The 20,280-nt window shown below is 38.6% G+C and overlaps 3 protein-coding genes across 4 annotated transcripts; all 3 read right to left on the bottom strand.

The window, feature by feature from the left end:
• Window positions 1-2,269: 2,269 nt before the first annotated feature.
• On the bottom strand, window positions 2,270-6,800 carry LOC116261873 (probable histone H2A variant 3). The gene is made up of 3 exons (XM_031640790.2): window positions 6,680-6,800; window positions 6,391-6,510; window positions 2,270-2,912 (listed from the first exon to the last, which is right to left on the bottom strand). The coding sequence occupies exons 2-3, from the start codon at window positions 6,496-6,498 to the stop codon at window positions 2,616-2,618; spliced, it is 405 nt and encodes a 134-aa protein (XP_031496650.1). The 5' UTR covers window positions 6,499-6,510; window positions 6,680-6,800; the 3' UTR covers window positions 2,270-2,615.
• A 2,275-nt stretch (window positions 6,801-9,075) lies between these two features.
• LOC116252525 (uncharacterized) lies at window positions 9,076-12,707 on the bottom strand. 2 transcript variants are annotated; one of them, XM_031626888.2, is made up of 4 exons: window positions 12,323-12,707; window positions 11,397-11,591; window positions 9,868-10,085; window positions 9,076-9,762 (listed from the first exon to the last, which is right to left on the bottom strand). In XM_031626888.2, exons 1-4 carry the CDS (start codon window positions 12,630-12,632, stop codon window positions 9,445-9,447), a joined length of 1,041 nt encoding a protein of 346 aa, XP_031482748.1. In that variant the 5' UTR covers window positions 12,633-12,707; the 3' UTR covers window positions 9,076-9,444. The 2 variants fall into 2 exon arrangements, with proteins under 2 accessions (XP_031482748.1, XP_031482811.1); XM_031626951.2 differs by having other exon boundaries at window positions 9,868-10,061; window positions 12,323-12,705.
• Window positions 12,708-15,534: 2,827 nt separating this feature from the next.
• Window positions 15,535-19,899, bottom strand: LOC116258874 (60S ribosomal protein L6-like). Its single transcript, XM_031636316.2, has 4 exons — window positions 19,573-19,899; window positions 17,042-17,148; window positions 15,982-16,163; window positions 15,535-15,901 (listed from the first exon to the last, which is right to left on the bottom strand). Exons 1-4 carry the CDS (start codon window positions 19,830-19,832, stop codon window positions 15,746-15,748), a joined length of 705 nt encoding a protein of 234 aa, XP_031492176.1. The 5' UTR covers window positions 19,833-19,899; the 3' UTR covers window positions 15,535-15,745.
• Between the last annotated feature and the right edge of the window lie 381 nt (window positions 19,900-20,280).

Below are 20,280 nucleotides of genomic sequence, written 5' to 3'. Positions count from 1 at the left end.
CTCCAAGTAATGAAATGCACTCCTCTTTTAACTTGAAAGCATTTAGTGAATCCACCTAACCGGCGAACAAAACAAGGCTCCCACCTGAAGAAGAAGAAGAAGAAGAAGAAGAAAGGACCCAGTTGTTTATTCCCCAAAAGAAGAAAAGAAACAACTACTTCATACTTCATAGTGTACAACGGAATAAAGAGCAGAGCTGTTCATGAAGTGTACAAATTGTTCCTTCCTCCTTCGCAAAACTCATCGAGCTGTCATTGTTCTGGTGTGGGTTGTCGATGGCAGCATTCAAACAATCAATTGAAGAGGCTGTTCTTGCAATTCTAAGCTGGTGCCAGTGAGGCCCTTCTGTCACCACACGAGGCAGCAATCCATCACAAGAACGTGGGTATAATGAGGCAATGGCGCCGAACCCAGTACAACCTGACCGCTTCCATAGCTGGGCCCAGTGATTGGGCTCGGTAGGTCGGTTGGTTAGGGCGTGAGCTGTGACCCGAACTGTTGTTAGTCGAATCAATTGGATGCATTCACTAGGAGGGCCAGGGCATGCTTCATGGACAACTTTATGAGACATCCCCGTATGACTTCTATAGAATATCGCCCTAGAATAACTATGTTCATTTTTTTTACCGATGTGTATCTTTGAACATTTAATAAGGAAAGAGATAGATAGCTTCAAAAATTATTGTGTATCATTTTATAAAAGGGTTTTTTTCATTTAGGCTTTTTTTTTAACTATAATTGCCATACCAACTTTCTAGAGAGATACCCACGATCAGATCTGAGCCTTCATGAGCAAAAATATAAAGATGTCCGGCTAAGAATATCAAAAAATTGAAAGGATTCTCTGTCTCTCCACAAATATATATATATATATATATATATATGAAGATTCTTTATGAGTACATTTTTCTTTAGTTCAGAATATTTCAGCTATCACACTTGTCCTCCTAAGAACAGATATTAAATTTTCGAACATTGCAAGAGGCAGAAGGTACGGTTTTTCTTTGGAAACTGTAAACTGAAATGGGTGGCTGCTTGGTAGATTTGCATCTAGCAGGAAGAGCAAAGGCCGTCTTCTTTGAAAGCCGAGGGAAACTGGGATCCTTATATGAAACTCTCCCTTGTACTTAGCATGCTGATGCATTGTAGGTCATGCATGTCCAAGCTTGACGGGCACATGAGGAGCATTTCGAGTTGGTTTAGGCTGGCATTCTTTGGGACTTTATGGCATCATCATGTGAAACATGTTCGATGGAATCATCATAAGAATTAAGACTTCACATGAAGAATGAGAGGTTCATGAAGATCTAGCTTGCACATCACCGGCATGCACCATTGTGGCAATAAATTGCCAAGATACGAGCGAGGCTCAGTGAACTCATTAAACCCTAACCCTAGGGGCGTGCGCCGTGGGCCCAAGCCTTGATTAGGCCTTACCCTGCAAATCAAACCTAGTCACATTTTAGGACAAGGTCTGGTGAGCCCAATAAAACCTAACCCTAATTGTTTGAACCCAGCATTTAGCAAGGGGACCCATGAAATCAAGTCTGGATCAGTTTTTGTTTCCTCAGTCTAGACTGTCTTCTAACACACAACCACTTCCAGATATAAAAGATTCCCTGAAAGATAGAGGGATTTGTAGGAAACGCTGAATGAAAAGTATGAAGAGGCTATAAAGAAATGATAACAAAAACAGCAACACCCCAAGTGCATAGCGGCGACCAGGGAACTCCACAAGTTAGAACCCCTCCAGTACCAAGGCATGGAACAGACCATTAGTAAGGCATGCCCCCAGATCGTCTCAGATATTGAAGTGAGGAGATGACCCAGGTACTTTGAAAGTGCAGTTTTGTTGATGAATGTTCTTTTTTCACCAGGTTCCATATAAGGTGACTCGGTTGTTGTCCGTATAGTTTACATTTAAATCATAAACAAAGATGTCAGTAAATATTATCAACGGTTCAATCGTACACACGGGCGATTTTTCAAGATGAAATATCTGCTAAAACAGCTCATTTTCGTAGACACTGATGTGAAGGACCCTTTTAGCCTCCAGGACGGTTCACCATGAACAAGAAGAGCAAGAGTCTACCCCACAACAGGCAGAGAAGAATTTTAGACGCAAGCATACTATTTGGGTGGACAAGTAAAAGTTCAGTAAGTTAAAGACTTGCACAACCGCACGAAGGGAAGGAAAAAGAGGGAGCATAAGCTTAGGCTTGCATCCAGGAGTACCAAATTTATAGCGGTCCCAAGGAAAAACCAAAGGTAAGGAAGTAGAGAACTCTGAAGATTAGACGGAAGGTTGTACATCAAACTTCTTTGGATCCTACAATCACAAGACCAATATCTTAAATTCAATGTCATGCGTGCATGCATATATGTCGCTAAAAAAGATGAACATAACGAGCCGGAGAAAGCCAGCAGATGAGCTCCACCTGCAGAACCTAACTAGTCAGACTGTAACACTAATGATACAACAGAGTGCCATGTGTGGCTCAAGTAACGAAGACAAGAATCAGAATGAACGTATGTCTGGGAAGGTTTCCACGAAGTAAAACAAAGAACAGAAACAATTAGGCTTCTTCGATTGAACCAAGGATCAGTTAGAAAACTTAATCTTTAGAAGATTTGTTGATGAGTGACTTGTGAATGTGAGGGATGACGCCACCTCCTGCTATGGTGCCCTTAATCAACGTATCCAGCTCTTCATCTCCTCTAATTGCAAGCTGAAGGTGACGAGGAGTTATACGCTTCACTTTCAGATCTTTGCTAGCGTTTCCAGCCAACTCAAGCACCTCCGCAGTCAGATACTCCAAGATGGCTGCTGAATAAACGGCAGCTGTAGCACCAACCCTTCCATTGGCCGCAATTCTTGACTTTAGAAGCCGATGAATTCGACCCACAGGAAACTGCAAACAAAGGCGAAAATCAATCGGAAGTTGGGACTTCATTCTGCGTGGTGCATGAAAATCCTAAACCACGATCAACCAAAATTATATGGGAATTCATAGAGTTTGCGATTTTGAATTGCGCAAAGATTTTGGTGTTTCAAGTCCTTGCGCGAATAAATTGAAGCGAAGGCTTGTAAAATTTACCATCCAATACAAGGCACATTGGAGTTCTAATTAGACGAAGGGCAAAGCACATACATCCAAAGCCATCACAATTTTACGAAAGTCCAAATGCGCTAAACTCCAGGTTAAGCAAGGGGATTCGCAAGTCAAGAATTGCAAGAGATTTTTCACGAATGTAACGCTATCATTTGATTGTGAAAGTAAAAGTAAATCCAAGGAAATGCCCTCAACGTCAAACTGCAAACATGATGAAATAGCTAACCACAATATACTTGTCCACTTTTCTGATGAAAAGGAGAACATACCGCATGATAAAATGGGTTACCTAAAACTAAAAAATAATATACGCATAGGCCAAAAAAGCCAAACACTAACTACAGATGCTTGACGGACATAAATAATATTCCTTAGAAGCCATTATCATCAAACTGGAAATTGTGGAGATTCTACTTGCTCTGGAAAACATTGTTTCAAGGGATGGTCAACAGTTCTGATGGAAAAGAAAAACCAGTTCCTTCGATGAATAAAAATCTATATGAAGTTGTTCCTGAACTTTAACGAATTCCCACATTCATCTAAAACGTGGCCAATGTTGGATAGATTGACAATCTTATCACCAAAACAAAAATAAAAACATTTTTAAAGGAAATTATTGCAAATTTAAAATATATATATATATATAAAAAGATAAACAGCACCAAATAATCACGACAGTATTACAATACTTTACATTATTTCAGAAATTTTCTTTTTTACACGTAATTCAAAAGTATCTTTTGCATTCACTTTTGATAACATTTGTTTAGAATCTTTGTCTACTTGTGGCAAGAAATTGGTGGAAAGAACATACGTCCATAACTTTTCTTTTGTGCTTCATATATTTTTAACTTATCTTAAACTCCCTTAGTTGTTAAGGGGTGGACTAGTCCATACCCCATTAAGTCCATCACTTAGGCGATGGGTGTTATATGTACAATCTGTTCTAACTTGCAATGTTTATTATATGTACTGATTTGATATGAATTTTATTTGAAATGATTCAAGTGAAATAGTCTATAAAGTGTATAACTGAAATAGTCAACCATTGTCCAATATGTAAACAAGAATGACGTGTTTCCTTTTGGGTATCAAATTAAGGCATCAGCTAAAACAGAACAGCACAATTTCCCAATATGTGAACAAACTAAAAATGTTCCGTATCTCGTCCCACCTAGGCAGAAAGGTGTTCCTGGCGCCTTGACAACTAAGTAAACGTCTAATACGTTTTCTGCTGCCTGCGCGGCTTGACAACTGAGTAAACTTCTAATACTTTTTCCTTAGAAAAAACATCCCAGGTAAACCTAGCGGACAAAAACCTGAGAACCCTATTCGTAACAATGGTCTTAACGACATTTAAAAACAACAACTCTTCTCCTAGGAAACATTCGGCTTTCTTGCTGTCAAAACCACAAAAATTAAATTGAATTGCCGGCGGCTCTCTGCATATACCGGCAAGGAAATCGGCCACCTCAATTTTTTACACCCAAAACTTGGAATTTACAATCATGCGTCCTTCTCTAGCTCCATTATCACACCCTTATCTCTCGGCCTTCATTGCAGCTCCACTTTTTCAGTTGCAGTTGTAGACTTGACCCGACTACGTTGATTCATTTGTTACGCGCTACGAACTCAAATATACATAATCGATTATGGTAGACGAACGAACAGAAATCACAGAAATTGTTTTGTCGTCAGATAAATTAAAAAGATGTAGGCATGCGCAAGTGTCTCGACATCAGAACTAGCGCAAGGGCTGGAGATACAAATACAAGAAATTTTTCTTCAAAATAGAAGACAGAATGAAGAAAGCATCACGTTGAAGATAGCATTTCGGTTAGATGCGGCTTTACTTTTAGACTATTGTCCAAGAAATATATTTGGTAAGCCTATTTGTGTCAATAATCATTCATCATCTTCAGTTTATTTAGATTAGCTTAGTTTGAATGATCTAATAGGGTTGGGCCACAACCAATATATCGTTGACTCATTATACAATCATGCATTACAAATTAATGATGTTCAACTCAGAAATTGTTCCCAATACTTTCCAACAATCTCGACCATTCACGATGTAATTATGATATCAAAGGGATCTTTATTACTGTCATCGTAAGAGGCCCATCACCTTGATCGAATCTTTCGATTTCACTTCAAAAGGTTGATGGGCGTAAACAGAGAAAAACTACAGAAAGAGACAAGACATGACGAACGCAAACACCGATTCCCGCCAAGATATGAAAGGAGCAAGCACAACTTGTATTTAAGTGAAATCGCTCTTCGATTTTAAGAAAGCAATTTTAGAGGTGAAGCAAAATCAGTAATAAAGAATGCTTCACGCAGGTTTCACCTTGTATCCAAGCTAAGAAAGTCAAAATCGTCAAGAGCTATGAATTCAACGAAACCAAGACGGTAGAGTTTGCTGCCTCAAATGATGTTGCCAACACTCTACCAAGAACGAAAACCAATACAAGAAATTTATCCTAATGTCCAGAATAAGTTATGATTCATACTATGTTTTCTCTATAAATTGGATCAACTAAAGTTATGAAAAATATGAATCTTGAAAACAAATCTAAGCTGGCAAAATGAGAGATATCATTACTTATGTAGGTCCCATTTAAAGGAAAACTCAAGCGAAACAACTAAACTGTCTTGAGAAGCTGCCACAGAGCACGAATTCTATATATTGTGAAGGGAAAGAAGAATAAAATGAAGGAAGAAGGTCTGAACCATCTGAAAATCCTGGCTTATCAAGGCGAAAACGGAAGGGGAGCCCACTACTAAAAGTTTCCGAAAATTTGTTCGTGCCTCCGTTGAATTTTCGGAAAGCGTATGTGTACCTCTCTCTCATCCTCAGACAAAACAAAAGGGAAAACCCTTTTCCTCTGGTCCTCCAAGAACAAGACATTGGACATACGTTGTGGCTTGAGCAGAGCCAGTTAGAAGGTGGAACGCCTGAGAGGCTCTGAATTGCTCACGAAAGGGAGAAAGAAAATATAAAGAAGGACCACGCAAAAGATTATCCTGAATCTCCACTATCCTTTCGGCACAAAATCGACAAAGCATTGACGCAGGCAACCCCGGAAAACCAGAGGGTATCACCTCCTCCAGACCACAAAAGAAAAAAATCCGCAAACCAGATAATCATCAGGCTCACAAACAAGCAAGATGGCAGGCCATCCAACCCACAATAGAAAATTCAATTCCTCCGACCTCATATTCGTTGGGAAAACTCAAAAAAGGAAATCAGCTGGAGAAAAGAAATAGGGGATACCTGCAAACCAGCCCGGGAAGAGCGAGAAATCGGCTTCTTCTTCTCCTTATCCTTGTTGGCAGCAGCATTCTTGCCCATCAAAAGGCCCTTCGCTCCTTTCCCCGACATTTTCCTCTGGAACTACAAAGACGGAAAGAACAGGAACACATCAGCTAGAAAGAGAGATCTTCCCCCTGACTGTGCCACCCACGACGACTACGTGAAACAAGAAACATCCAAGAACCCGGAACCCCCAGCCCAAACTCCATTGCCAGGGAAACGAATGAACATTCAAAAGAGAGACGCTTACCAGCAGATCTCACAGAAATCGAGAGACAGAAAGAGAGAGAGGGATCGAATGGTGGAGAGAGGGAACGGGGAAATGTGGGGCGTATTTATATTTATGGGTTTAGGCGGCAAACAGATTTTTCGATATTTACCGCTTTGTCCCAAAATTGGCGGGCCAGCTTATTTTGACTTTCTCGTTTGCTCTTTTGAATTCGAGCCTTCGGCCTTTGGTATTTTACAAGAAACGCGCCCAACTTTCATGCGCACGACATGAACGTGCTCGTTCTATAGTTTTCAAACAGCTTCTTTTTGTCTCTCTTTTTTTTTTTTTCAAACTCAAGCTTCTTCGTTCTATGTAAACATATTTTTAGGGATTATTGTGTTAAAGATTCAGAAAAATCTTTTAGGAAAACCTACAAATCATTTTAATTGAGAGAAAATATGTCTAGCATGCTAAACGGGTTGTATATTCATTATCTAATCTCAAATGATATTTGGACTCGGACGTGTGTTCAGTTATGAAATTGAATAATGAATCCCATCGATGGTCAAATACAAATTTCTTTACTATGTTTGTATACATGGACTTGAAATCGGATGAATGATTGAAGATACCCAATTCATTTACATCGGTGTAATCTCAACCAAATTATCACAGTTCAGTTCTCATTGGTACCATTCTTTGTGTAAGCAAAAGTTGGGGTTTAAGATCATTCTACAACACATGAAGCATAATCACATGCGAGCATGCCTATGGGGCCGTTTGGTAATAGTAATAACATGTTATTATTTCATAGTTCTATCTTAAAAATTAAGGCAGATTTAAAAAATGTTAGTTTTGGGTAAATTCATGAAAACAGTTATTGTAGTCAAACACCTCATATAGACACTGCAACCACACAAACACATGCAAAAAAAGGAAACACACTTTGGTTGTACCTACCTAACGAATCATTTTTTGGTATACGAATGTTTTGAGCCAAAAAAAAAAAAACATTATGTTTTTTGAATACATGTTATTGAGATATATTGCATAAAAATACAATGTATTTTGTTACATGCAAATTAGTCACGGATCAAACAGTCAAGCATCAGGCATGACTACACGATGTTACTCAAGTGACAACATGGTGTTCTTGAAATACAGGTTAGAAAAGTTATGTCAAAGAACACAATGTTCTTCTCACCAAATGCTTTCTACCATCCCATAGTTTAGTATAAAATGCACGAAATAGCATGGTATGCTCTACAGTCCATGCAAAGCATTTCTCAAATCAAACACTCTCGTAGGGTCTTACCGTAGCTCTGAAGACGGTAGGCCGCTGGCTGGTAACGCAAATATGCAATGCAAATAGCAATATAAAACTACATTGATTTCGTAAATATCATAAAAAATTATAATATTAGCTCTCGTGAAGGTTGACAATTGGTAATACAGACATTCAACGTTAATGAACAAAAACTTAAATTCTTCCATGTAAATTCCGCCATCAAGCATGCCCGTACTCAAGTTCAGATTTATGCTCAAACCTAGATGTGGATTCACAACGTAAATTTTGTACCATTTGTGATCAAGTTGACTCTGATCTTGCTACCCGAATATTGGATCATCTATTTGTTTTAGAATTACCAAGTTAAGGCAAGGCATAATTCTGCAAACTTGTGCATCCTGTGACAGAGAAATAATCAGTCTATAATTCTCCCTGTAAACAGGCGAGCATGCATGCATGTTTTCCCTCATATATGCACCACTTCACCCAAAAAAGTCCAGGGGCGACTGAAAAAAGTCATCCCACCAGGTGTAGTTTCCTGGTGTAGTGAAGCCAAAAGAAATTTTGATGATGCCCTGTAACTTAGTGACTTTAGTTGCCCCCATTAGATGCGCAATTCTCTGGAGAATGCTGAGCACTCCACATTATTATGGTGCTCTAATATATCCACGGTTGATCATGAACATGAACGGATATTTCTACGGTGCTCTCATTAGAAGCAATTTATGTGGACCACACCCCTACAATTTGAAACGAATGTGTGAACATTTTAATTTTAAAAGCATAATTTTGGACCACACCACTCACCAATTCACAGGAAACTTGAGTATTTTGCAGTAGTCTTTATCTGAAGTTCATCGTAACATCAACTCGTTAAAAGGCACATGGGGGCCACCGCCTTTGAATCAATCACAAGCTCATTGCTGCACAAAAATGATGGTTTAACTTGCAGAGAGTTACCTGAAGACAAGCATATCTTAAGGCTTATCCTACCAGACAACACTGTCCTTTTGCTTTCCTGCAAGATTCTGATACGAGAACCACAATAATTCATTGCTACATTATTTCCCTCCGAAAAATCCAAAAATAGAGTATGTATTTTTCCTGCTCTATTAGGCATAGCTCTGAAAATCGTACTCATATCACGTGAAAAATGCACAAGAGGAGAATTTACAAAGTCACAGCAAGAATGGGAATATCAATATTCATGACACATGAAATGGATATCAAGCAGCAACAGTCGCCTATATGAAGCAAGGAAAGGAGAAGTGCATGTGCATATTACACTTAGGAAATTTACACATGACGTCAGCAAAAGGTATGACATCATGGAGGAATTCATCTAGAAATTGTCAAAATACAATTTGCTTTGCACAACTGGCCGTATGAAGCTGCTTTTCATGCTATGCTCCATGATTCAGATTGCTAAAATTTATGTGAGGTGAAACTTCAAGTTTCCTGAAAGGTAGAAAAGGAGTAAAGAAAAAAGATATAGCAAGATGCGTCACACAGGGTATCAATTCCCCTCCGGTTCATGGAATACCGGGTTAGATTCCATTTGATTCAATATTTCCTGAAGAATCTGCTTCACAGCAGAACCAAATGCCTCCTTGTCGAGTTCCTCATCATTCTGTATATCAAGACTGCCAAATACCTGATCATAGAGCAGGACAAGTGCTTCATTCGATCCTGCCAAAGGCAACCCAAATTCTGTCCCATCTTTTTCAAGCAATGCTCTAAACTTCCTAATGCTACCACCATCCAGTTCACTGGCAGTTTGCTTGTCAAATATGCGATCAATTGTATCAAGTAGAAGCTCTTCATTAGCCAAAATCTGGTAACATAGATTTTTAAATTTTAGAAACAATTTCAGTTCTGGTTTAAAAAGAATATCAAGTATATTTGGGCGCCAAACGTAAAGTGAAAAAACTAACTTCACCTGTCTTATCTTTGACCCATTGATGACCTTGATGTCTTGGATCACTACGATAGGCTTCAGGCCTAGTGCATCTGCAAGGCTTTGAAGAACAGCCTGAAGAAGGTTTGCAAACTGAGCTTGACCTAACAACTCTTCACCCTCAGCTCCATGTTTTCTCAGGATGTCATCAAGGAGATCATCAGACTTTGCATTAACTAAAAGAGCAAGAAGAGAAACATCTATACCATCAGTCATTTTTGCCCTTTCTATGTATAGGTAAATTAGCACATGTACGCATACCAAGAAATCCAAAGGCATGTAATCCATGACTACGCACTATGTTGCTATAGTTTGACATTATAACGTGCCAATTAGACAGTTGGGTATACTAACCAAAGGCAATGAAGTGCTGGACATCAATGCGCAAGTTTATCTCAAACGAAAGGGGATCTTCAGATTGCTTGTACACTAATTCTTCGACACACTTCAAGGGGACTTGAAGAGTGTAAGTAAAACATTTAACAAGCAAAAATAAAACATCACATAAGAGAATTCATGATGCACATGATCCTGCGGAAACATATTTGCAAATCGTTACATAAAGTATTACAAAGTTGCCAGCACAGTTTGTCATTTTCAGTTTCAAAAGTACCTCATCGTGTTTTTCTCGGGACATTTTAAGCAGTTTTTTTGGGAACTATTGGGTTATTAGAGGGTTTGAAGTTTGAACAGCAATAGCAGATTCTAATAAGAGAAATCAGTAAAATCGCTAAAATTAACTTACTAAGGACATGATGATGTCATTTTTGTTACATATAATGAGGTTAAAAACAGGGTAAATATAAGGGTCCTCACTCCTGAGAGTTTTCAAAATAATGAGCTTGTTTAGTGTAATTGCTTCCTGCAAATAACGTTGATAAAGTTGCAGCTTTGCAAATGCTTGTGTGCTTTTCATTTGCAGCTTTTGGCCACTCCGGGGATCCAAGATCAAAGGCCAAACAGAGTGGGAGAATAAGAGATTCTATTACTCACAAGATAGCCGAGGAATACTCAGTTACATAGTTAACGTGTCCACATGACGTTTAACCTACTTGTTCTGTCTATGCATCACTAACAAGGACAACCTGAGAATGCTGATCAAGGAATTGAACCTGATGAAAAGTACAGAACCAGTTGATCCAATTTCAAAGTCTGTTAGATAATCAGATTGCCAACACTTAAGGAATTAGGAGGTCAATGGAACTGCTATTTAACTCGAGGAACAGAACTAATAGTTGGTTCAACATGGCAATATTACCACTTACATTACATGAATAATTTGATAATTCATAACAAAGGGAAGCAGGTTAGAAACTCATCCTTTCTGCTGAAATCAGAGACTGACCGAAACGGGAAGAATAACAACACAAAGTCACATACTCGAAATTTCACAATAAAATATTCTTTCAATGCAGACATACGTAAAGCAGAATATTTTAGGAGATTCCCGTTCGTAAAGGCAGAGAAAACATTGGCATATACGAAAAAATTTACCGTTAAGTAGTACAAACCTGATGGAGAAGGAACCCCCATTTCAACTCCCATCTGCGCAAGAGCATTTCTCGTTTCGCTTTTACAAAGCTTGCCAGTATCATCTCTGTCCAATTCAGTGAATAAATTCTCTGCTAACATAGCAAAATCATCTTCATCCTCTAAAAGCATGCGAATAATGCTTCCATCCAGAACAGATACAACAAAAGGATCATCTGCATAAAAAATCAGGAGCAATTAATAACAATTTTGCTGTTAAAATCAAGAAGAAAGGAAAAAACAAGACAAGAAACAACTTGGAAGGAACCATCAAGAGACGATTTGGAACTATAAACACGCCAAGTTGGTGACCTTCAATTTTTACTTACAAAATCCTCTTTCTTTTACCAGCTACCGACACTCTCAAGTTTCAATTGAAAAACGCCCATGTAAGAGACTTGGCGTTTTAGACAGAACTATCGTATACGATTGCCAAGTGATGCACAATTCTCGCAGCCATTGACAAAAGTCCCAACATATTTGCTATGAGATCTTCATTTATCTATGTTTTATCAATAAATATGCACTCGAATACAGATCAAAACATAAAAGGACCATAAGGCGTAATTGCCTGTACTAGATTTGGAAAATAGAGAAGCAAATTACACCCAGAAACTTCTGTTCGATGTAACAGAAAGCCAGTCATGAATTTGAAGACTATGAAACACGAAACGTACTCAAATTGTGAAAATATCCTACAAAACATAGATCGAATTGCAATTGCATCAATGCTTATTGAACGCAAAGTCAAAAGAAGGAAATGGAGCAAAAGAGGAACACAATAAACGAAAAACAACAGATAACAACTTCAGAAGAAGATCGCAAAACCCTAAACCCAAATCCCGCTGCAAAACCGAATAACCGAACGATCAAGTTGTTGCGATCCGTCGACCGACGGACACGATACCTCTTAGCTCGTCGGCGACAGCAGCGACGTACTTCCGGAGCGTCTCGGAAGCCGATTCTCGGTTGAAATGAAGCGACCGGAAGCTTAGTTCGTCGAAACCGAGCCGCCTGAGGGTGGCGGCCTTGAGATTCTCAGGCAAGGAGAGGCCGAGGAGGAGAGACGACGCGACGGACTCCGCCTCGGAAAGGAGGTGAGCCCCGTCGATCGTGGTGGGATCGCCGTCGCCCGAGGCGGAGAAGAGCGAGTCGGCTGAGACGGTAGCTTCCCGGAGAAGCGAACCGTCGAAGACGGTGAGGCCTCCGTCGGCCATCGAAATGTGCTTAGGACTTAGGGGAGGACGAAGCTGAGGACGATGCACATTGCACAGAGAGAGATAGAGAGAGCGTGAGTTTGAATGGTTCTCCAGGTATTGACCCTCAAGTATAATTAAATTACAAAATAACCCTCTCTCTATTTTCGTTTCCAGGACAAATGAACTGACTCGTAATAATGAGCAACTTTCAATGGCGGAGTGCAAACGGCGCGCTTCTGACTTTTATGCGCCAAGTCAAGGGCGTTATTAGAATTATGGAAAAAAATAAGGATCTTTGTGAAAATCAGGCGTAGGGAATCGAGTTTCCTCAAACGTAGTCTAAACTCTTGGTACTGAGACATTAATCTCACTTAATTTCGAAGTTTTTAGGTCATGAAACTCTTAATTAATCTCACCTAATTTCGAAGTTATCAGGCCATGCTTCTTAGTCATGTGGATGAAATTCTTATTTCAACCGTTCCCTCGTCTTTGTCCATACTATAAATAATGGGACATTAATGACATCTAACTTTGAAATTCTTATGTCCAACTTTTTAAATAAGCCATTGAAACTCTTATTCTTGATTCCTATGGGCTTAATGTTCATGCATCACAATATCCAAGCTAAAGAATACACTGTTGCCATCACTGATACCGAAACAGCTCAAGCGCCAGTGGTATGAAGAAATGGGGAGGCTTTTTTTGTAGCGGTGGGCTGAAATTGGTATTTCTAGAGATGCCAATACACCCAAGTGAGTTAAAAGTATATTTGTGCAAATTTTAACACCTGGATGCAATAACTTGCAAAATTTTGGAAAAAGGTAGCAATTGTGATACATTATGTAAATAAAGGTGTTTGGAGACATGGTTAGGTAAGGGTTGGATTGGTATGAAAGTAAAACCCCAAGAATGCATCCACACTTGCCTTTCAAAGGCTAGTATGTTTATCCTTCTTAATTTGAGATGTATGATCAACACAAATAATCTCAATTACTCATAGGGATGAAAAAGAAAACAGTTTTTTTTTTTTCTCTATGTTATATTAAGTTATAATTTTTCTTCTTATGCTTTATAAATCTATTTCATGAGTTTTTTCATTGTTGTTGCCCCTAAGATTGGCAGATGAATGAAATCCTGGAAACTCAGTCGCAAAATAAGGCTATTTTTCTCATTTGTGTTTTTCCTTTTTGCTTTCTATTATAAATCATGTACCTAAAGCTACTATAACAATATTTTACTCAACATACTTTTTTATTCTTCTCAATTTTTTCCCTTTTCATAAATGACGCATCTCATCTTCAATATTCCCTTTTATCTTCATTTTTGTTCTTGTTCTACCGACTTAAATGCATCTCCAAAAATCTCTACCCCCCAACACCCTGCCTTATCAAATTAACTAGAGATTACATTTTTTATGCCTTAAACTTTTGCATTTATCGCAACATTTCTTCGTTTGATGCAACTTCCGGGAATTATGAAATATAATGCTGAAAATCCGATATTACGTATCTGTGGTAGGTGCTACATTTAGATGGCTCGGTTTGAATTTTAGCTCCCTTCACCCAATACTAGACTGCAACATCACCACAGATCTCTTCTGGGAATTTTTTTTTTCTTTTTACGTAGCTTGTTCGAGCATGAATTATACGATCAACATAGCATAGCAAACTAAGTCTGAATTTGGTTCGAGCTGAACTTATAAGTAGCTAGTGCGATTTAATAATCATAAACTTATATACTACAATTCAATATTGAAATCATGAGTTTTTTTATGAGCCTACATGAATTAACATGATTTAAAAACATAGGTAAATGAGACATGACTTAAGTTTATTCGATAAATGAAAATATGTATAATACCAAGTCAACATAGTAGCTAAGTTTGAATTTTGTTCAAGCTGAACTTGTAAGTTGCGATTTAACAACCATAAAATCATATACTACAATTCATTTATTGAAATCAGGAGACTTTTTTCATGAGCATATACGAATTAACATAGAATTGAAAACATCCGTAAATGACACATAAGTTTATTCGATAAATGAAAATATGTATAATATCAAGTTGTAAACAAGAACATAGGTATGATATAAACACGCGTACGTGGGTTTAAATTTGAGGGACAACTTTGATACCACATACCCATTTATTTACATAGGAAGGAACCTCGCTGACCAGCTTTGGCCTATGCAAAAGGTAGGAGGAACCCAAAAAATTTGAACCCTCAACCATCCAGCTACCAGTCAGGACCCCACTAAATATGCCACCCCTCAGATGAAAACCTGAATACAACATGGTAAAGAGTAGACATGCGCTACCTAGTTTGGCAGGTCTAACTCATCCACAATTAGCATGCAGTCTAACATGTCAAAAAAAACATCTGGTTTCCCATCCGAAGAGTGAAAACCTAGCCAGTCCAGCAAACTTCCAAGCAAATCTGGCAAATAAGAGGACCAAGTAGAGGACAAATCCAAATTTAAAGTCTGCCAAGACAGACTTCTTCCACCAGCATCATCAATCTAATTTTGATGTTACAGATACAATAGAAAGTATGGAGTACAAATCAGCCTTGGGGACTGATCGGGTGGCGGAGAAGGCCTGAGACCAACTCTTTCTTTAACCACATAGTGCAACCATGCGTCCTATTTGTGCATGCCCAGGAAGGCTCGGCAAACCTATTACTCGAGACGAGAAATGGTGGATGACCATGGTATCTACTACCTTTTGATCTTGATCTTGTTACACAGAGACGGACCACCACTACTACATTAAAGATGTGCCAAGGGTAAAGCAAACAAGAGCTCCATTCGAATGGCTCAAGACCCTTACATTTGAAAAAACGGGCCAGAGTCCAACAGCCAGGGTGTCTCTTTTCGCATAGCCTAGTACAGGCCGAACTAACCCAGATTAAGATAAGGATAAAGAGAAAAGGGCACGTCTACATTGCTATTAGAAGAATTACTTAAAGTTGCCAAATGATTTCTAACGCAAGCAAAGATACCTTACGGGATACATCTCCATTACCAAAAACTGGCCACAAGAAACATATTTGCAAGCCAGCAATGTTCAAAACCAAGAGAATACTCTCTGACACGACACGACCGACCTAAGTTTTCTGGATAAAATACCTTCAAAACACAAGCTCATGAGGCTTCATGCCTGACCTCAGGGAAAATCTAGCTGCCAAATATGTCTTCAGATCGGGGACGGCCTCGATAGCAGGGATGAGTTGGCTGTCAACAGACTTCTGATCATCCTTCTTTCCTTGAGGGAGAACCTTGGACTCCTGTAACAAAAAGACATAAACTAACCTTAGCACCGAAAAGAACAAGAATATACACTTAAACAGCTAATCAAATACCGTACCTCTTTGTTGGCTTCAAAGAATTGGCCTTCAGTCTTCTTCTTCTTTTTCTGAGTCTCCTTAGCAAAATACTTGTCATCAAACTTCTCCACATTAACACCAGAGATGTCAACCTTAGTAGAAGTTGCTATAACATACGCTTGGTTGACACGTCTCAGTGGGACACCATTCACCTTGAACGGTCCTGTACACAGTGAAATTGAACCATAAACACACCAGATTAGGAGGGATTTTAAGGAAAAAAGGATGCCAAGCTCCATTAAAAAATGACTGGCAAAAAAAGACAGAGACATGCAACAAAAAAAAAAAAGAACATTTAAGATGGCTCCACACAGTTAAGATCAAAACCAACAATTCAGACCAAAAAGAAGTGATTATTGGTACAATGAACAATGTCAGACAATCTACGACTACACCAAAATCTTCCAAAAAAAAAAAAAAGAGAAACTCCTGAAGACTGAAGCAATCTATTTTGGATCTCTAGTACTGCAATTCTGCGGCAGTTACCAATCAATAAAAAATACACCAGGGAAAACAACATATGAGTTTACATATCTTTCATACATATGCACACAAACACATCAACACAGCCCACAGGCATAAGCAATTAAGCACACATGTACACTAGTAATCAAATAGTCAAATTACAACATTGGAAACCGTATTCTACTTTAGAAAGTATTCAACATTTTAACTTGTTCATCTGCCTTTCTGTCATGGGTAAAGAGGAGAGAAACATGGGATCAAACAATAAAATACAGGCGAGGATGTGTCATGCAACACACAAGATGGAATATGTCTCCCATTGAGAACAACCTAACTGATTCAACGTGGCCATTGGAAAGTTGTGTGCGGTCAACCTAACTGATTCAACGTGGCCATTGGAAAGTTGTGTGCGGTCATGTGAAGTCAGGGATCAAATTCAATGAGAAATAAAATTGATAAAACATTTGCGATGGAGATTCTTTAGTCACTCTGAAGGGATTAAAGTACTGCTATTAGATCTTTAAACAATACATAGATGGCAACCTCAAACAAGTATTGAAATGGAGCAGTATTTACCAGTAACAAGAAGAAGCCCAGAAGGGAGCTGCTTTAAGAAAACAACTCTCTTGCCCATGAAGCGGCCTGCAAGAAGGATCAAAACTGTTCCCGGGGTGATGCTAGCTCTACATTCAACACAAGAGAAAGCAAAATCAGCAAAAGACAAATTTCTTAGTTCAAGGAGTCAATACCATAACCATTACACTCAATGCAAAATGAGGCTGGAATATACATAAAACTAGCATCCTAAAATCAGCCTTGTAAAAAATTGCTACCAATTCCAAGCACCAGAAACCAACAGAAACAAAGAAGCATGCAGACATGAAAGCAACGATGAACAGAAGTAAAACCCATAAGACAGGACCTTTATAGCAGCCAGCAGGTCATCCAAACAAAAGAAGCAAATACAGAAAAGAGTTAATTCAAGAAACTAAGGTTACATAAAAAACATCAAAGGCTCAGTGCAACAAACTTGAAATTGGAGGCATTGAGGTCTCCCCAATACACACACTGCTGCAAAAATAAGCTCCAACCAGAGTCACATGTTAATGTTTTATGCTAGAACACAAATCACTATGATATTCACATGTGTGGAAACCCAAATAGAGATTATCTATGTTAGAACTTAAAAGTGTTAGGTGGAGCCTAGGCGGTGAGTGGAGCATAGAGTTTAGACATGCCTAGTCTGGACTAAGTGTTTTAAGCAGTCAAAGGTAAATAAACTAATGAAGCGTTATATATATATATTGTCAAAGACTCAAAAGCATTAAGCTCAACTTACATGGTTAATGAGCCTACAGCTTAAAAGAGAAGAGGCATAATAAGTGGTCCCAAAAAAGATGAAACGAATCAAATGCAATATTAATTGTTAAAATGATCAATGAAACTGAAACGTTTTCTCATAAAAAACCGGCCGAAATATGCAACATGGCTTAAGGAGGTATAGCTATGAGCTATCAACTTCTGATAATAAAACTATTAAAATGCACAATAAAGACATTTCATAACATGATAATAAGCATAATTTAAAATATGAAAGACTACACTTTAATAAATTTGAAGTTTTGAACAATTAAAGTTTACAAGCTATGTAGCATGAGAAAAACTTGCAAGTAAATATCAAATGCATTTCAATGTCATAAAGCACGAAAAATCTTACCATTTCCTTAATGCCAACTATTAAATCACTAATTCTAATCCATAAAACTAAAACCCTAAAACAAAAACGAAAATTACTAGAAGTTAAAGGAAAGAAAACATAAATCCTCAATGTAATCACAACTTTCACGTTAACATTGTCAATTTTTTAAATTATGGTTGATTATAATGCTAATAAACAAATGAAGTTTTAAGAATACAATAAACACAGAGCCAAGGAGACACACACACACACACACACATATATACTTGCAAAACTTAATATAACATGAAAATATGCAAAGTGTAATAGTATATGAATTGTAATTACATGTGCAGATAGACGTAATACATACTTTTAATGCAAAGTCACGTGCAATAACAAAAACTTTATGAACCGAAAAGATGATGCCTTGAACCAGTTCGAGAACTTTATCAAATGGTCAATGGAACAAAAACCGATATAAAACAGAAAGAACTGGTTCTAAAACCCGAATGAAACAGTTCATTTAACATTTAGACCAGACTCTAGAAGGGCTGAACCGGAATACCTGTACTGCGAGAATCCATCTTTACAGATCTTGAATTCTGATAGACACACAGCTTTTTTACCTATATCCATCAAAAGTACACAGTTCTCTTTGTGATTTGGTTCTTGTTGTCCTTGAATGGCACAAAGGTTCGGAACCAGTTGAAGACACATTTTAGGAACACTTCGAGGAGTACACAGACTGGATCCAGATAAGATTAGATCACCCATCTCTAACAGACCGAATACCAAAACCTCGAATAAGCAAGAAAAATACACGTTCTTGGGGTTTAATAGGAGGAACCATTAGGGGAAGACATGAAAGCGTGCACCATTTCACGAAAAAAGTACTAAACAAAAACTTACTTAGCAGCAAACGTAAGCTTGACAATACTAACGAAGTACTATCCAGAAAGAACAAGCAAAAGAGAAACGTATTAGCAATAAAACCGACACCGACGACAGGTTTAATCATGATTATTGGACATTGTGCTACCTCTGTTCACAACATCACAGGCCCTAGTTTCCCGGATTATAAACGAACGGTCAGGTGATTATACTAAGAACGAAATACCCAATAAAAAATTGAACAAAAAAAAGACCCAAACTCGTCCCAATTTTCCAGATTAACCTGCGCTTGTAAACAAGAAATCAGAAGACACATCTAACACGAACACTCCCAAAATTGATCAGCACAGCCAATCCATCTAACCAGTACTAAAGTTAATTTCAGACTCGCAAACAAAATGCTTGACACTCAAGGATCCAGGTACGACTGTTTTTTTAAAGTTACTTTCAGGCTCATAAATAAGATACTTACGCGCGCGCGCGCGAGAGAGAGAGAGAGAGAGAGAGAGAGAGAGAGAGAGAGAGAGAGAGAGACCTGAGCTTAGCGGGCTTGGGCTTGCGGCTGCGGGGAATGGGCTTGGGGACATCATCGGCGGGATAGTACTTCGGCGGCTTCTCGGCGGCCTTGGCCTCCACTGGCGGCTGCGACGGCTTGTGGGTGGGGAAAGCTCCTCCATTCTTGGCCTTGACCGCCCATAGACCTCTTTTGTGGTACACCTTCGACCTCGACAGCCTCCCGATGCCTTTTATGAGATCCTTGTTCCTGCTCGCTCTCGCCTTCTTCGGTGCCGCCATCACTCCTCCTCCCGCCGCTCTTCCCCTTCAGCCTGTGAAATTCTGATGACCTAAAATGAGAGCAGTCTGGCCCGTCTGAATTTATAGGACTATTGGTTTAGCTTGCACGTTGAATGACAAGGGCATCGTCCGCCGGTTCGTTATAAAATCAGAAATTCGTCGTGGTCTTTTTGCAATTTCCTAAAATTTAATAATCGATTATTTAATAATCTGAAAAAAAAAACATTATAAAAATATACACATCGAACCTTCGTTTCAATTATGTCAGTCCAGTTTGATTTTAAATCCACGGAAAAGCCGATGTTGTCCAATGTCAAATAGTTAAAATTCAAAAATTAACTTCACTTTTTAAAGAATTATTGCTGAAATAACTATAATTCATCACTCTTTCCACCACAAATCATTGCTAACGCCAAGGCGGTTAATGACAAATTTGTAAATTTTAGTT

The sequence above is a fragment of the Nymphaea colorata genome, chromosome 1, assembly GCF_008831285.2.
Source record: "Nymphaea colorata isolate Beijing-Zhang1983 chromosome 1, ASM883128v2, whole genome shotgun sequence".
Taxonomy (NCBI): Eukaryota; Viridiplantae; Streptophyta; class Magnoliopsida; order Nymphaeales; family Nymphaeaceae; genus Nymphaea; species Nymphaea colorata.
Note: the sequence above shows the minus strand (reverse complement) of the source record. Positions and strands in the feature narration are given on the sequence as shown.

Bases quoted from the DNA above. Each gene is read 5' to 3' on its own strand.
- LOC116258874 (XM_031636316.2), bottom strand. From the start codon at position 19,832: ATGGCGGCACCGAAGAAGGCGAGAGCGAGCAGGAACAAGGATCTCATA. The intron at 17,149-19,572 runs GTCTCTCTCTCT...TGTTGAATGTAG, and splicing joins CCCAAGCCCGCTAAGCTCAG to AGCTAGCATCACCCCGGGAA. The intron at 15,902-15,981 runs GTACGGTATTTG...TTTTTGTTACAG, and splicing joins TCTTTGAAGCCAACAAAGAG to GAGTCCAAGGTTCTCCCTCA.
- LOC116261873 (XM_031640790.2), bottom strand. From the start codon at position 6,498: ATGTCGGGGAAAGGAGCGAAGGGCCTTTTGATGGGCAAGAATGCTGCT. The intron at 2,913-6,390 runs GTATCCCCTATT...CTTTGTTTGCAG, and splicing joins CTTCCCGGGCTGGTTTGCAG to TTTCCTGTGGGTCGAATTCA.
- LOC116252525 (XM_031626888.2), bottom strand. From the start codon at position 12,632: ATGGCCGACGGAGGCCTCACCGTCTTCGACGGTTCGCTTCTCCGGGAA. The intron at 11,592-12,322 runs GTATCGTGTCCG...TTTTTTATGCAG, and splicing joins TGTCGCCGACGAGCTAAGAG to ATGATCCTTTTGTTGTATCT. The intron at 9,763-9,867 runs GTGAAGTTAGTT...CTATGTTACCAG, and splicing joins ATGGGTCAAAGATAAGACAG to ATTTTGGCTAATGAAGAGCT.